Source organism: Suricata suricatta, chromosome 7, assembly GCF_006229205.1.
Source record: "Suricata suricatta isolate VVHF042 chromosome 7, meerkat_22Aug2017_6uvM2_HiC, whole genome shotgun sequence".
Classification (NCBI taxonomy): domain Eukaryota; kingdom Metazoa; phylum Chordata; class Mammalia; order Carnivora; family Herpestidae; genus Suricata; species Suricata suricatta.
Genome location: NC_043706.1, coordinates 51087659 through 51104886, shown reverse-complemented (window position 1 = coordinate 51104886; position 17228 = coordinate 51087659). Strand labels below are relative to the sequence as shown.

Genomic DNA, 17228 nt, shown 5'->3' with positions numbered 1-17228 from the left:
GAGAACACATTTTAACTTTGTTCAGATTTGTTAGATACACTGGTAGCAGGAATATTTTTTCCATGCCTAGAAAGACAAAACAATAGCATTATATTCCAGAAGAAATCTAATACTGAGTGAGCTCATACTGTTTTTATTGTGGGTGAGAGAGAGTCTGCCTTGTAGGAATGGAGGTCTCAGTCCTGGGATCCCCCCCGGGAAGATTTACAAGGGGATCTGTGCTCATGCTCAAATAAAGACAGCCAGAAGGAGAGTAGCAAGCACAAAACAGTTTTATTGAAGCAAAGTATACTCCCAAGGTGGGAGAGCAGGCAGGTGCCAGCAGGTGGAACCAGCTCCCAGGTTGTTCTTGGGCTGGATATTATTGGATCTCTCTGGGATGGGGTTGCTGTGAGGTACAGTGGGGTGGTCTCTAGTGGAGGTTGCTTCTAGTCACTAGGAGAACTCCCCCCACAGGGAGGTGGGAGGGGGAATTTATGATCCTACAGGGTTTGTGGAATCATCATGCCAGCCTTGGTCCATCTAGCAGGGCTGTATGTGTGCAATGCAAATGCACTATAATGAGTGTAGAGGCTCTCGTGGGGCAGGGGTGGACTAGCAGAGGACAAGTTCTACACCTGTGGCTCTTCGGTCTGTCAGCCCCAAGGTCTTAGAAGCCATCACATCAGGATGTTGTGCTCCCTGGATTTAAATGTGTAGCTTATTTGTCACCATCCTTGTCTCCAGCTCCTGACTCTATCATTCCTCCTCAAGGACTTGGACTCGGCCTCGAAGCATTCTCTCCACTGTTCATATTTAGCTTCTACCTAATACTTTGAAATGGCTGTACTTGGTAGAGAATCCTACTTCACTTTTCTCAGGTGGTTGCTTATGCTAGCTATTACAGTGTTGTAAAGGGGTTTTTTAAGTTCTTTAATTGCTTTCAGCATGTTGTTAGCATCCTAAAAGACACCGTGTTCCTTGTGGCTATTAAAACATTTGTTTAATCAAGAAACACTCTTCATCTATGTTTACTTCAAGCTAATTGCTCTTAAAGGTGCAGTTTCAGGAAACAGCAATACTGAAACAACATGGCTTAAGATTGGTCAGTTTTTAAAATTTCTGTAGTTTTAGGACTGGGGGTAACAAGAAAGATGAATGAGCTGCTCTTATCCCATCTTCCCATGCCATCCCTGTTATTTATTGCCTTGGAATTATGGCCACTGCAAATGAGACGTGGTTTCATGGTTGCCTTCCAAAACTGAGTCTGAAGATGAGGGGCCCCATGCTTCCATTACAACCTGCTCAGAAGATGTAGAGATGAGAATTCTTTTCCTTTTTGGTTAATTTTTGTTCATTAAATTGCCCAGTTTAATGGAAATGTTGGGGGTGGTATGTAAACATTGTAGCAAGGATTACCTGGGTTCTTTTGCTGAGTTAGCACACAATGCCAACAAGGCCACATATTGCCTATGGCCCTAAAGGGGCCCAGGAGCAAATTTCTGTGTGGTGGAAACAAACTGGGTCCTGCATCCAAACCACCTCACCCATATATATTGATGATTTCTTCAAGGACAGAGTGAGACAATGCATATCGATTGGTCCACATTCATCATCCTTGTTGAAAGGCAAGATTAAAACAACTCTGAAGTACATGTCCTGATGATTTTGATGGATTCTGTCAGCTATCCATTGAAGAAATTGATAATAGTTAGCCACAGTTAACATAGTCTCATAAGACTATTCTTAGAAGACTATTCTAATTTTGACTGCCATATGACATTTAGAAAGGCCATTTCTATTTTTCCTGTTTTTAAACTGTCTTTATTGATTTTTAAAGTTATTTATTTTGAGAGAGAGAAAGAGAATGTGTGAACAGGGGAGGAACAGAGAGCATGGGAGAGAAAGATCCCAAGCAGCCTCTGCATTGCACTGTCAGCACAGAGCAACGCAGAGCTCAATCTCATGAACCACGAGATCGTGGCCTGAGCATAGATGAAGAGCCAGATACTTAACTGACGGAGCCACCCAGGTGCCCCGTAAACTAATGTCTTTTTAAATATGTGTCCATGATACCTGGTTTTGGGTCAGAGGTTCCAGAGTCTAGACTCTCTGCCATTTCAGATTTGGGCAAAAGGTGGAACAGAGTGTTTCACTGGGTAACAACGAGGTGTTCCCAGTGGAATATTGAGGGTGTAGGCCCTACTGCGGTGGCTCTGTCCTTCAGGGAGCTATGTTTAGGTGCTGGTTGTGCTGTGGGACATAGAAAATAAATAAGCAGCATGCCTTTTTGTCTAGTCTCAGCTTTCTGGGCACAGGCCAGAGAACCACAGCCACATTCCTCAAGTCTAAGGTATGGAGTGTGGCTTGGTAGAATTATGTTAATACAATGATAGACTTTTGTAATGAACTCTAACAATAGTAAATTTTATCAACACATAGAGTTACTCAACAAGTTTGCTCTTTAAATACCTTAAATACCTTTTCCACAGTTATATTTTAGAAATTAATCTTTCAATTTTCATTGAATAACTGAATATTACTGAGCTAGAAGAAAAAGTCACCTCATGTTGCTGACAATATAAAATTGATATTTGGATTATAGCACTGTGTTGGATTTAGCTTTCTTGGGTGAGAACTCTTAACAAAGTGTAATTGTATGATTTTTCAAATAAGCAAGTTTGCTGATCTGTTACCTGCTTTTCTTGTCTTATATTTTCCATTTCAGGAAACATCCCAGTCATCTGGACTCCCTGAATATGTTAAAATAGTAGAAGTTGGACCTCGGGATGGATTGCAGAATGAAAAGGTAGTTTGATATTAGTTTAACATAGTTATTCCAAGTGCTAAATCAGAATATTTATTAAAATTCTAAAGTCTTAGATAGGTTTCATATATTACACGACTATGTTCTCAATTGCTACTTGAATTTATGCATCTTAAATATGATTTGCTTTTATTAGGAACTAATTTTCTATTTATGCTTCAATAGACCCTACATGAATTACTTACAATTTTTAATGCTTTCCTAGGTTATAGTTCCTACAGATACAAAAATTGAATTTATCAATCAACTTTCCCAAACTGGCTTGTCTGTCATAGAGGTGACCAGCTTTGTGTCCTCCAGATGGGTGCCACAGGTATGTAAATACATAATTCCTTACTTGAATCTTTAATTTAACTTTGGCAAGATTTAGTAAATAATGTAAATTATAATATTAACCTGCTATTATTATTAATTTATTGTGGTTTTTTCCCAAAATATTAGCCCATGCCTTGATACATTATTAAAGAAAAATTCCTATGGTGAAACATCTTCTATTCTATTAAGTCCTAAAAAGTTTTTGGGAACTCCATCCCAAGCCTACCTGAGTATGTGGCCCAATATAATGAGTAGATAAGATTCTTAAATAGCAATTTAGGAATCTGCTGTTAATTTACAACTTTACTGACTTCATGAATAATCTATATATCTTTAGGTGCTTTTACTCTTTTATTTCTTAGAATGAAGTATTAATGGGTGGACTGATGAGACCTTTGAAATAAAATCTCATATTAGTCAGAAATGTAGATAGATACTCTGCACTTTTTTTTTTTTTTTAGCACTTCTATTTGCTAGAGAAACCTATCTGTCATAGATAAGGCAAAAAGAGCCATCTAAATCTTTTCTTAAGAAGATAAAGCCTAGGCAGAGTTGACAGTCATGTGGCAACTGTTATTGCTTCTGAGACTTGGCTCTGGTCTTTGAAACATGATTAGTCGCCATTAAGCCGACCCCACTCCCTTTCCTGTCTAATACCTGTGCTCATTCCTTGGATCCTTAGATCTCTCTCTAGCACTTAAGGTCATGTTCTCACTTCATTCCCTTGGTTTCTGTTATTCTGTGTAATCCTTATTCAGTTACTTCCCCAATTGTTCTTTTTCTGTCATCCTTGACATCGTATAAATTTAAGGTTCCCTTAACATTCTGCCTTCAGTAATTTCCTCTGCCTATGCTCTCTTCTTGGCCTATCTTTCCAATATTAACAGTCACTTTAAAAGGATGACAGGGGCACCTGGGTGGCCCAGTCAGTCAAGCATCTGACTTCAGCTCAGGTCTTGATCTCATGGTTCGTGGGTTTGAGCCCCACATTGGTTTCTGTGCTGACAGCTCAGAGCCTGGAGCCTGCTTAGGATTCTGTGTCTCCCTCTCTCTCTGCCCCTCCCCTACTTGCATGTGTGTGCTCTCTTGCGTGCTCTCTCTCAAAAATAAACAAACATTTAAAAAAAAAAAAGATGACAAAGCTATGGACACCTGGGTGGCTCAGCTGGTTGAGTGCCCCACTTAGGCTCAGGTCATGATCTCACAGTTTATGGGTTCTAGCCCTGACTCAGGCTCTGTGCTGACAGCTCAGAGCCTGGATCCTGTTTTGGATTCTCTGTATCCCTCTTTTTCTGCCCATGCCCTGCTTGTGCTCTGTCTGTCTCTCTCAAAAACAAACATAAATAAATGGATAGATGGATGGATGGATGGATGACAAATCTATACTTGTGGTCCTGCCTTGTCTAATAAGCTTCATCTAGATCTGCAGTCAGTACCTCAGATGCACTTGGGTCAAAATTAAACTCCTTACTAACCATACTGCCTTACATTAATAGCTCATCAGTTCTCTTTGGAATCTTGGACTTCAGTGCTTAAAAGGTTTCTCTTCTAGATCTCATCAGCTCCTGACATAAAAATTATTTTTTCTCAGGATAGCCTATCCCTGTCTCTTCTTTTCGGTCTATTGGTACCATAGTAATCCATACCCTTTATAATTAAGTATGGTGGTAGTCACTCAAATGATATTCATAACCACTGTTTCTCTTCCTTATATATTTTTCCTGTTGCTTCTGAAATCTCCCAGAAATACCAGCCTGTGCAAACTCCAATTCTAAATTCTTTAGATATTCCCTTCTCCCTATTAAAAAAGTCTAGAAACTTGAGCCTGGTATTACAGGTCCTCTGCACCTTAGGCCCCTCTTCCCTTTTCCAGCATTAACTCTGTTTCTCTACTTCACTGCTGAAGGTTCTGCTAAACAAAACTGATGCTTGTTTGCCCTTTCCATGGCCTGCCTCTGTATCTGTAGAACACCTTATTTATACTTGCTTATGTGTATCTGTTTCTATATTATTATAGGAGGATGATATAAAAAAGGCTTAAGACATTAAAGCCCTTTTTAATAGAAAAACATGAGAAGCAATAGAAGCCACAAGAAAATTAGCAGTATGAGTAATACATCACTTTTCCCAGAGTCCGTTTTCAAATATCAAAGTTACTTTTATTTTCCCTGAAACAAAAATGTAACTTTTCATCATTCCAGTTGTCACTGCTTATAATCATATATTTTTTGGTAAACACTTTTTAATTACCTGCTTCCTAGACTGAAAGAGTTACAGAGGTCATGACTGTGTCTGTCACTGTTGTCCCACCGCCTAGTGCCTAGTAAGTAGGTATTGTGAAATAAATAATGAATCAATCAGCCTGAAATAATCATGACACATCACTTTGAATTTTTTGGTATGAACAGCTGACTCTCTTTGTTCTGTATTAGGTTCTATGTAATGAAGACCACAGATATTTTCCTTCAAGAAGGCTCAAAGAGCTGCAGGAGACTAGACCTATTTCCTTGACAATGTCATTTTGTAAAATTGCTCGCCATTATTTTATGAGCTGTCATTAATTTTCAGGGAATGTGAGCCTCTTGTATCATATTTAAGTCTTCATGAAATTGCCTCTGATTCAATGAGTGTTCATTTCACAAATTTGATTACTGTTAAAGAAAAACTAGAAAGACAGGTATAACTTTGGGGCAATGTCAGGAAAAAGGGGAATTCTTGGTAATATTAATTGACCAATCACAGTAGGAGTATTTCAGTTACTAAATTTTACTAAGTCCTTTTCAAGATATTTTTTATTTTCCAATGGTTTTATAAGGCTGCTTAGAAAATATTCTTCTTTACTGAGATGATGCAAATTGTCACCAGTTGTCACATTCTATTATACAACCCTAGAAATTGTTTGATAGATTAATCTTGAAACTAATCTAGGACACATCCAGTGACATTTAGAAAGATGAAGCTAGAACCCTTCATAGAGGCCATACTTCTTGGTTAGCCAGTTTGGAGAAAAGATGGGTCTGAGCAAAAGGGAAGGCAGTCCCTCTATATGCCGTAGTAGGAAAATGCTTTCTGGTCTCACATTAATAGATATGTGACGGAGCCAAGATGATTTATTCTGTGGTTGGTCTGGAGGTGACCTCAGGAGTACCCTGTTGAGATTTAATGAGCACTTCCTAGGCTCAGAGTATTATTGAATAAACGATGGAATTCCCAGTGTAGCTCTCGAGGACAGCTGTGGGGAGGCAGAAGTACCCCCCTGGTACTGTGTTCCAGTCTACATTCTGCCTGGAGCTTGAGTAAGTGACTTGACCTCTTTGGACCCTGGACATCCCAGCAGTGCTGCCTATAGCTTGGAAGTGTTCAGGGCAGTCAGGCCCATGAACGGACTCCTGGTGTGAGTGCCCAGAGTCCAGAGCACCTGGCTCTGACCGGTTCTCAGTAGGGTTATCTGAATGATTGCCTGGCTAACAGATGGACTGACTAACCCTGGACTCCACACACGTTAACTTCATTCTTTTCATGAAACGTCTTTCTCTTAGAGATGAATGTATGTGTTTAGTTTAAATACTGGATCAGACAGGCTCCATCTGAATAACTGAGGATACTTATTCAAACACTAAATAGTGTGTTGTGTACTTGACTTTTAATTCTCATGTGGTTACATACATAACAAAGTGTTTTAAATAAATGTGTTAAAAATCTGTAAGAAAGTGGTGTGCCCAAATCAGAGATATTAGCAGATTGAGTCTTCCCAAGTTATACCACTCATTTTCTGCAGGACATATCATATACTGAGGTCTTTCAAAGGGCAATTTCAAGACTATCCCATTTTTTAAATGTGGTTTTCCATAGTTGTGCTTGTGATTTAGATTTCATTGAGCTGGCCAGCACAGAGCAGTTTTTATTGTTGTAGTTGGTGGTTGTCTCATCGTGTGATCCTGCCGATTGCATTGTTTTCATGGAAACAAAAACGAGTGTGAAGTCAGAACAAATTCATAATGCTAATTTCTCTTTTGAAAATTTACCTTGTAATCACTCATTTTTTTGAAGAAAACATCAGGACATTAGACTCCTCTAACTTAAAATGTTTGAGATATGACAGCACAATTTTAGTGCAACCACTTATGAGTAATTATCTGAAGTGATTTGTACTTCGTCTAAAGACGGTGAGTGTGGCTCTTAATTGGTATTCTATTAGTTCTTTGTGCTTTCTTCTGTTTCCCTTAAACATAGGTCATGGGAATAGTCCTCTAGTTTATGTTTAGATTGCTGCTCATTCACTTGTGCTTTTTTTAGAGTTTTAAAGCGTTTTTACAATTGCTGCCCACTGTTGTGTTTGGCAGCAGCTTCCTAAGGCAGCTAAAAGAAGAGTTCCATGGTAGCAAGGTGCCATATAAGACAGGATCCCACAGCTATCATCTAAATGGCCAGAGATGATAAAATACCTGCCATTTAAAGAAAGAAAAAAACCCCAACATGTTCTTTACCATTTCTTTGGGGAAAAAAGTTTCCTTAGAGTGACATAGAATAAAAGAACATTTGAAATGAATCCAGATGGCCCCTCACTTCTATGGAATGAGTAATAACAGCACAAATAAAGCATGTTTATAAAAATAGATAGGCATACTGCAGCTTGGGAATGTGGCTCATAGTAGTAAGCTGTTGAAATCATGATAAACACAATAATTTCAAAAAGTGACTATTTAGCTATTTGGTTTTAAATGTTTTCATTCACATGAGCGATGAAAATGAAAATCATTTATGGAAAAATAAGAATACATTAAACACACACAACACTGTGTGTTTCTGTAGGTCATATGCAAAGTCTCAGCAAATGCTCCCTTTTGCATTCACTTTTAACTGTTGGGAAGGGTGGGTCCCAAGTCCATGATATGGACATAGATTTTCTCTGTAAAAGTAGAAAGAAATATACTTAAAGGACTATAACAGGTGCCTGGGTGGCTCAGTCGGTTTGAACGTCCATCTCCGGCTCAGGTCAGGATATAGTGGTTAGTGGGCTTGAGTTAGCTCAGAGCTTAGAACCTGCTTCAGATTCTGTGACTCCCTCTCTCTCTGACCCTCTTCTGCTCACGCTGTCTCTCTCTGTCTCTCAAAAATAATAAAAGACATTAAAAAATTTTTTTAAATTTAAAAGACTAACAATTACTTACAAATTTGTTAAACACTTAAAAATATGACCTAATCACAATGTGAACAACAAGGAATGGATAAATTTTTCCCTGTCCTCCTTTCAGTGTGTGATGGGATTCTTTATTAGTGATGAAAACAGTTACTGGATTGAAGTTTCAGAGTCAGATTTACATTGATGAGATGCAGGAGGCTGTAGCTTCTGCTTCCCAGTGTCCTGCATCTCTTCCTGGCTCTGCTCTCGTTGAAAGCATGGGTATGTGGAGAAGAAGCTTGGAAGAGGGTATTTTAGCATAGATGTTGAGTGGGGGGGGGGAGCGAGTGAGCGCGAACGCCTTGGAGGTTGAGCGAGCATGTGCACACACACATCCCCCTGAGTATTTTGCTTAGGAGGCACAGTTAACTGACAGGGTAATTTCATCATCTGGGAAGTGTTCCAGTACAAGTCCCATCCATTATACCCGCAATGAGTTAACCTCTGCTGTCTCACCAGAGAAGATGCAAGAGAAATTTACCAAGAGCACAGTACCATTTCATGAGAACAGGAGTCATTGTACCCAGATAGGTGGGGGAGGGTGAGCTAAAGGAGGAGCAACATTTAACTGTCTCTTCAGTGGAAGTTGCCTTAGTGTTCTCGCTTCTCTATTTAGGATACTCTTTGCTTCTACTACACACCAAGATTAACTGACTTTTGCTTAACTGCTGCCCTACTTTGTATCTTTAGACCTTCCACATGTCATTTCTATAGTAGAGATGTGTCTGGTCAATTATCACAGTCATCATCAGGCACATGTCAGTTTGGATCACCAGACTCGTCACCGGTGATGTCTTCATTGCCTTTTCTTATCTCCTGAATTTGTAGTCATGGTATACATACTAATGCTGCTTCCTTATGAAAGGCTTATATTAAAGAAGTTTAAGGATTTTTTTTTAGCAATAGCTTCTAACTGTACTAGGCTTTTTAAAAAACTTATTTGAGCTTGTCATGCCAAATAATATTGGTCCATATTTGTTTAATAGTTGATCTCAGAAAAATAGACACACATGTCTTGAGCAAATAAGCTCTGACAGTTATTAAAAGTAAATGAGTGTCCTTTACTCTCTCTCTCCAAAGCACCTGGGTGGCTTAGTGTGGCAAGCATCTGCCTCCTGATTTTGGCTCAGGTCATGATCTCAAGGTTTGTGGGATTGAGCCCCTTGTCGGGCTCCTCACTGACAGCACAAAGCCCGTTGGGATTCTCTCTCCTTCTCTTTCTGCTTCTCTATTTCTCTTTCTCTCAAATAAGTAAACAAACATTAAAAAAGGGGGAGGGGGTGACTGGGTGCCTCAGGCAGCTGAGTATCTGGCTCTTGATTTTGGTTCAGGTTATGATCTCAGGGCTGTGGGATCTAGCTCCATGTTGGGCTCCATACTCAGTATGGAACTTCCTTAAAATTTTCTCTTTTTCTTCTGCCCCCCTCCCCAACTTGTGCTCGTTCTCTCTAAAAATTAACACAAAAGTCAATGGGTGCCTTTTAGTCGTTTTGATTGTTTCCTTTGCAGTGCAGAAGCTTTTCATTTTGATGAAGCCCCAATAGTCCACTTTTGCTTTTGTTTCCCTTGTCTCTGGTGATGTGTCTAGTAAGAAATTGCTACAGCCAGGGTCAAAGAGGTTGCTGCCTATGTTCTCCTCTAAGGTTTTGATAGTTTCCTGTTTCACATTTAGGTATTTCATACATTTTGAATTTATTTTTGGTGTATGGAATTGGTCCAGTTTCATTCTTCTGCCTGTGGCTAGATGGGTGATGGGTATTAGGGAGAGCCCTTGTTTGGATGAGCACTGGATGTTGTAAGTAAATGATCAATCACTGAATTCTCTGCCTGAAACCAATATTGCATTGTATGTTAACTAACTAGAATTCCAACAAAAATTTGGAAGAAAAAAGGAAACGGGAATAAAATTGTACTTTGAAGGCTATATCCATATAGATCAAGTATACTAGCTCTTCAAGGAAATAAAAAAAAAAGCACATCAGATTTTCTAGCTCATTTTTTCCCCAGCACTTAATGACACAAACCACAACCTCTTTTAGATTGTTTCAATAAGTCCACTGATTTTCCACTGACTGTAACATTTGGCAAATATTCCATATGTGTGTTCACATGTGTGTGCACATGTGTATTCACATATCCACATATCTGCAATTGCCACATTCCCTGAAAGCTAGTAAAATTAATTCTGGTCCTTTTGATTATCTGCATGACAAATAATCCTCAAATTTAGTCTCCGGAAATATTAACAACCTTTGTTTTTGCTTATGGTTTCTATGGATCAAGAATTTTTACATGGCTCAGTGGGGCAGCTCTGGCTAGAGGTTTTGTAGAGATGGTGGTCCCACTGAAATAGCACAGATTGGCCCCTGGGACAGCTGGGGTCTGGCTGGACACTTCTTTCTCTATGTGTTCTCAGACACTCTCTATGTGGTCTCTATGTGGTCTATGTGGTCCCTCTATGTGCTAGTTTGAATTTCCTCACAGGATGTCAGCCTAAGCCATCCAGAATGGTGGCTTAAAGTTGCAATAGTTAGTGTTCCAAGGGGGAGGCAAAAATGGTGTGCCTTTTATAACCAAGTCTTATAAATGTTATGGCATTACTTTTCCATTAATAATTAGTTGAGGAATACAAAGCCATCCATTTTCAAAGATGTCACCTCTTTTTTTTTTTTAGTGTTTTATTTTATTTTTTTATAATAGTTTATTGTCAAATTGGTTTCCATATAACACCCAGTGCTTCTCCCCACAAGTGCCCCCTCCATGACCATCAGCCCCTTCCCTCCCTCCCCCTCCCCTTTCAGTCCATGGTTCGTCTTCAGTATTCAGTAGTCTCCCTTGATCTGTGTCCCTCACTCTCCCCCGCTCTCTTTCCCCCTTCCTCTCCCCATGGTCCCCTGCCAGGTCTCTCCTGTTAGATCTATGAATGCAAACATATGGTATCTATCCTCCTCTGCCTGACTTATTTCGCTTAGCATGACACCCTCGAGGTCCATCCACTTTCCTACAAATGGCGATATGTCATTCTTTCTCATTGCCATATAGTACTCCATTGTATATATATATATATATATATATATATACCACAAAAGATGTCACCTCTTTATTGGAGAGTGACCTTCTAGAGTACTAGAGGAGTGGGAGGAGAAATATCATTGGCCCCGTTTTTGTAATCTTTGACACTTAGGTTTTTAAAAATGAGACAGTAATATAGCCCCAGGCTTGTTCTTACTAATAATTAAAGAATAAATATAGTTGATTGAAAACAAAACAGGTTCTGCATTCCGAAACTCCTAAATTTAAAAAAAAAATAGATGTTTTAACATTATCAGGGCTGCTAGTATTTACCTCACTCCTACCCAACCCGTTTATAAAATTGTGTGCCTCAAATGGAATTCAGGTCAGCATGTGAAAGAGAAGGCTTTGCCTAGACAGCATAAAAATGAAGGAGAGAGACAAATGAAATAGAAGCTGGTGAAACAGAGTCCTAGGCTTTGCCTTCAAAACTATCTCTTCCCCTAAAGGGAAGCTTTTTCCTGCATCCCAATTTCTAAACATGCACCGAGGTGAAAGAGGAGGCCACAGGAGGAGAGGCCATGGGTTGGAGGAAAAAGAAAAAAGTATTATACCCAGAATTTTTAAGGAGATTGATATAAAAGACCTAGTTTGTTAATATGTTTATGAGGAATTATGTACACACACACACACACACACACACACACAGATCTAGAATGCCTGGTGGGGTACCTGGGTGGTTCAGTTGTTGGAGCGTCCAACTCTTGGTTTCAGCTTAGGTCATGATCTCACAGTTTGTATGTTCAAGCCCACAGGCTCTCAACTGCCATTGTGGATTCCTCCTTCTCTCTGCCCATTCCCCAAGCACATGTACTCTCTCTCCTCTCAAAATAAATAATCTTAAAACAAATTTAAAAATAGAAAAAAAAATACCTGGTTAAAATTTTTGGAAGTTTTTTTTAGCAGAAATAAATACACAGTAAACAAAATTAGGTAACTATGAATGCTGAAGTTAACATTACATTCCAAAAATTACATTAAGCAATAAGTTTTATAGTTGAAATCATAGACATTTAGATATGTATGCTAGTCTTTAACTTCTTCCACATTTGATAAAATTAAAGGACTATAAATTTAATTTTCACATACAGTATACCTGTCAATAGAAAGCATATATTATAATGAATTTCATTATACTTTAAATATTTTGCCCAAATTCACCTATGCTAAATATTCAATTTATAAAACTAGAGACTGATTGTTACTATAATTTAGGAGGACTGTTTTACAACATCTATGAATTTTGGGTATTTGTTCATTATTAATATATAGAACATTGAAGAATGCTGTTCATTTTATTAAGATCTTGGACAACTTCCAACTTGTAATTGGAAAGGTTCATAGGTTCTAGTTTTAATTGTTCTAGGTATTCATGTTTGTCTGCTTAACTCCAGAATCAAGTAATTTTTGAAATACTGACATGTTAAAGCTGTTTTATCCCAATAACTTGAGAACACCAATACAGCTTACTCCCTACCATTATGTACGGCTGGGATATGAGCCCCATTAATTATATATATAAATTATAACACTATTCTTAGTTAAGACCAATGAATTTTGTATTGAATTCAGCTTACAATGTGTTGTAAGAAATGTATTTCTTAGTAACTCCCAAATAGTTATTTTTCCTCAAGCCTTCAGGTTGCAGGTTTCCTGAGCTTTTAGTCACATTATTATATTCCTGTTTAGATATAATAATTTGTACATTTTCTAATGGAATGCTAGAAATTGAGACCTGACTCTTAAATCATTTATAATAGGAGTTGGCAAAGTGTTTTTTAAGGTATTTATTTATTCATCCTGAGAGAGAGAGAGGAAGAGAGAGAGGAAGAGAGAGAGAGAGAGAGAAAGAGAGAAAGAAAGTAGTAAGTAAGTAGGGGAGGGGGGGAGAGAGGATCCCAAGAAGGCTCTGCACCATCAACACAAAGCCTGATGTGGGACTTGAACCCATGAGCTGCAAGATCATGACCTGAAACAAAATCAAGAGTTGGATGCTTAACTGACGGACCCACTCAGGCTCCCCTGGCAAAGTATTTTTTTAATCCCTTTATGCTTTGGATATTTTTCAGTTGTTCATTGTCTTATTCATTACTTTTATTGTGTTTATTAAAAACTGCATTGACTGCTTTGTTGAACTTAAAAATTGAATAGTGCATATTTGCTAACAATAACCATGATATTGGTATAAAACAATTGTAGAGTTACTGAGAATGAAATTACTAAAAACAATCAAAACTTCAAGAGGTCTTAAAATCAAGTGAATGCCTGTAAATTAGTTATCATAAAGTGGAACTTGGTAACCAGAACACATTAAGCAGTTTGCCATTGGTCACTCTTGTCTAACTTTGTAAAGGATAGATCGGACCCATGTGATGGCCAAATCATTGTATATGATCATACAACTTTCACATTGATGTCATTGCTCGTCAGAGTAGTAAGACCCTTTTTGCTGCAGCGGGTACTGCCAGTGAGGTTGTCTCTCTCAAACAATTCCTGCTTACCCTCTTTTCATCAGCATGACTATCCACTGTGGACAGAGATGCCTTCTAGAAAGTGTAAGTAGAGAAGGGAAGCTCTATTTGTCTGTATAGAATAAGTACAATTAGATACAGTTCTTAAAAGTGTAACAAAAAAAGTGTAAAAGAGATAACAATGTTGACAGTGTTATTAACAAACACAGAGGCATGATATATGAGAGGTAACGCAGTTGAATGGAAAGAAAATTATATACTGGGAGCTTTGAGACTTCTTGCCCCTACTTCTGAGTGATTTGGGGAGCATGATTGTTTTGACGTGGGAAGACCAGGAGGGCGGTCAAAAAGGCATTGACCTGAACAAAGAATAACTAATGTGTATTTGTTATGTTTATCTTAGGAAATGGGAAATGTGATTGAATAAAATGACTGGTTTCTCTGTCTGAAACATTGGTTTTCCAGTCTAAAACCCACAAATCCATTGGGTAAATTGGGTTTATTTTATAATTTAAAAATTGATATTTATAGACATTAGTGGATTATGATTAGAATGTTTTGCCTGCATTTATAGTAAAGGAGTAGGGGTCCTATGTTACTTGATTGGTCACTCTTGAGAAGCATGTGTGTTCCATCCAATACAAGGCAGTTCAAAAGTCCTTAGAACACAGAGGCAATGCCAAACAAAGAAATACAGGAAATTATACACCAGACCAAATTAGTTTTAAGGCTTCTGGACTTAAGAAGTTTTTTAAATGTGGTGTCAGACTATTTTAGTATTGCAGCCAAAACAGGGTACTGGGTAGGAAAGAAAAACCCTAGATGTTCAATTTTCCAGAGATTTCCTGTGTTTATTATTATAAGAGTGTGATTTATTAAAACTGTCTTAGTTCTTCAAGCAGACCAAGATTTCCTCTGTGCTACTGAAGCTAAGATATATGGGGTTTTGTGCAAAGAGTGTGAATGAGACAGGGTTATAGGACCCAGGCTACAATGCTGTTCATAGCTGGTTAGAGCATTTTCACCCAGCATTGTCAGGAAGAGCTCTAGTCTCATTTTTTCTCATTACTGAATTTACGAATGTATTACCTTTAAGAGGAGTTACTGCTCAAATTGAATTTTGAGTTATACTGTCTGAAACCACATTATTTACATTTTTATAGTAATCGATGGCATGTGTTGAAGAAATTGCACATTCTGTATCTGGCTTTCCTGCCGTACTCCTGCATATAGAAAGTAATACCATCAGTTATGTCTCATCTGGCAAGTGGAGATGGTAGGCAAATGCCTTCTGACATATCCTTCTTGTTTTGAACTTAAATGAATGTTGTCCTGGGTGATGGCAGTGGTGGTGGGGCAAACAAAAAGAATCCTACAAAAATATTTTTAGAAATTATGTGGTAAACTATGTTAGCAAGCATGGGAAAATGAGGGTTATAAGTCCATGAGTTTAAATCTATTTCCTGACAAACTTTAAAATGGTTTATTAAGCAGAGAATTTATAAACATAGATAGGCTTGGAAATATTATGGATATATCAAGAATAAGACATTCCAAACTGATCTCACTATTTTCTTGATAGTTTTATTTTGGAGTGGTAAGGAAAAGGAATACTATAGACACCATGAATACGTATTTCAGGAAAATCCTTAACTATCTTAATACTGCGAAGAGCAAAGTAAGAAATTCCACCAAGGTTGGCAATTTCCAAACTTTTATTTACTTTTTAATCCATGGGGTTTTTTTCAACCTGGATAAAACATTTTTTTTAGAACTACAATATGTGCCATAGACAGGAAAATTACCTTAAAATATGTGTATAGCTGCCTTCCAAGGCCCTGGGAGGGTGCCAGCAATGTACTCAAGTGGCCATATAATTCAGTGAAATTTACAAAAGTTATATATTTTTGTGTTGTTTTTCTTAAAGAAGCTCCCTCTCATATTGCAGTCATTTTAGGTCCACATATCCTGAATTTGCCTCTGAATAAAAATAAAATTAATGTTCTTTATTGAAGCAGAGGTAGGGTTCTCAAATGCACTGATTTGTCTTCCTTTGAGAAGAAGCCAGCAATAGTCTTTGTGACTAAATCCACTGTGATTCTGTCTTGTTGATGTCTAGCATCTCCTGGGAAGTTTTGAAACTATAGATTCCTGGGTCCTGCAGCATAACAGAATCAGAATCCATACAGATGGGTCCAAGAAATCTATGTATTTTAAAGTACACCAAATAGTTCTGATGGTGAATCTAGTTTGGGAGACACTGGTTTAGGATATTAAACCATGATTCCCCATTAAATTGTTAGCTTAGGATGGGGTCTTTCTAGGAGCTACTACTCCGTTGACATTGTGATACACAAGGTCTTTAGCAATGACTAAGATAGTAGATGCTATAGGGGAAATATTTATCAAAGAGAATGTGCTTCACAGCAGGTTGACTTGGGCCCCATCTCGGCTGTCCCAGTCACTAGGATGGGTAATCTCCCTCATTCTTAGTATCTCTAGTCATCTTCTACAAAGTGTGGCCCTCTCATTGGGTTGTTAAAAATGTCTAGAGAGAATTGCACATAAAGAATTCAACACATACAGACGTAACATAGAGACCATAAAGTGAATGTCTGTCTCCTTGCTAAAAGTAAAATCTTAGAAGACTTAGTAGAGGGAAAGAATATGGGTTGAATTCAAAATAGAATAAAGGGCAAGGAAGAAATTTCAGTTCACTTCATCAACGATTTTTTATTTTGTATTAGCACTAGTGGGGAAAAGGGGTAGAAGGAGAGAGGGAAGAGAGGAAGAGGGAGGGAAGGGGGAGGGAGGGGGGGAGAGAGAGAGAGAGAGAGAGAGAGAGAGAGAGAGAGAGAGAGAGAGAGGGGGGGAGGGAGAGAGAGAAAGAGAATTTTAAGCAGGCTCCATGCTCAGTGTGGAGCCCAATATGAGGCTCGAGTCTATGATCCTTAACATCATGACCTGAGCTGAAAGCAACAGCTGAATGCTTAAGAAATTGAAGCACCCACGTGCCCCTCAACAACCATTTATTAAGTGCTCCTTTTCAAGGAGCTAATTTAGTCAGGGAGAAAGACACATAAAACAACAAATTATACAAAATGATGAGAGCAATGTTATACACACACATGTCTGTTAGCCATCTGGATGTCTTCTTCTTTTTATTTTTTTTTAATTTATGTTTGAGAGACAGAGACAGTGCAAGCAGGGGAGGGTCAGAGAGAGAGAGGGACATACAGAATCTGAAGCAGGCTCCAGGCTCTGAGCCAGCTGTCAGCATGGAGCCTGAGCTAGGCACGAACCCACAAACTGTGAGATCATGACCTGAGCCGAAGCCGGACGCTTAACCGACTGAGCCACCCAGGCGCTCCTGGATGTCTTC

General features: G+C 38.5%; 1 protein-coding gene across 2 annotated transcripts in view; it reads left to right on the top strand.

Annotated features, from left to right (window-relative positions):
- The window catches only part of HMGCLL1 (3-hydroxymethyl-3-methylglutaryl-CoA lyase like 1), a 185101-nt gene that overhangs the window by 46233 nt on the left and 121640 nt on the right, over positions 1 to 17228 (top strand). The window contains exons 2-3 of one of the 2 annotated variants that reach the window (XM_029945305.1): positions 2708 to 2788; positions 3012 to 3119. The exons of the other annotated variant lie outside the window; for it this stretch is intronic. Coding sequence (XP_029801165.1) covers positions 2708 to 2788; positions 3012 to 3119 — 189 coding nt within the window. The remainder of the gene's footprint in view (positions 1 to 2707; positions 2789 to 3011; positions 3120 to 17228) is intronic. 2 annotated transcript variants of the gene reach the window in all.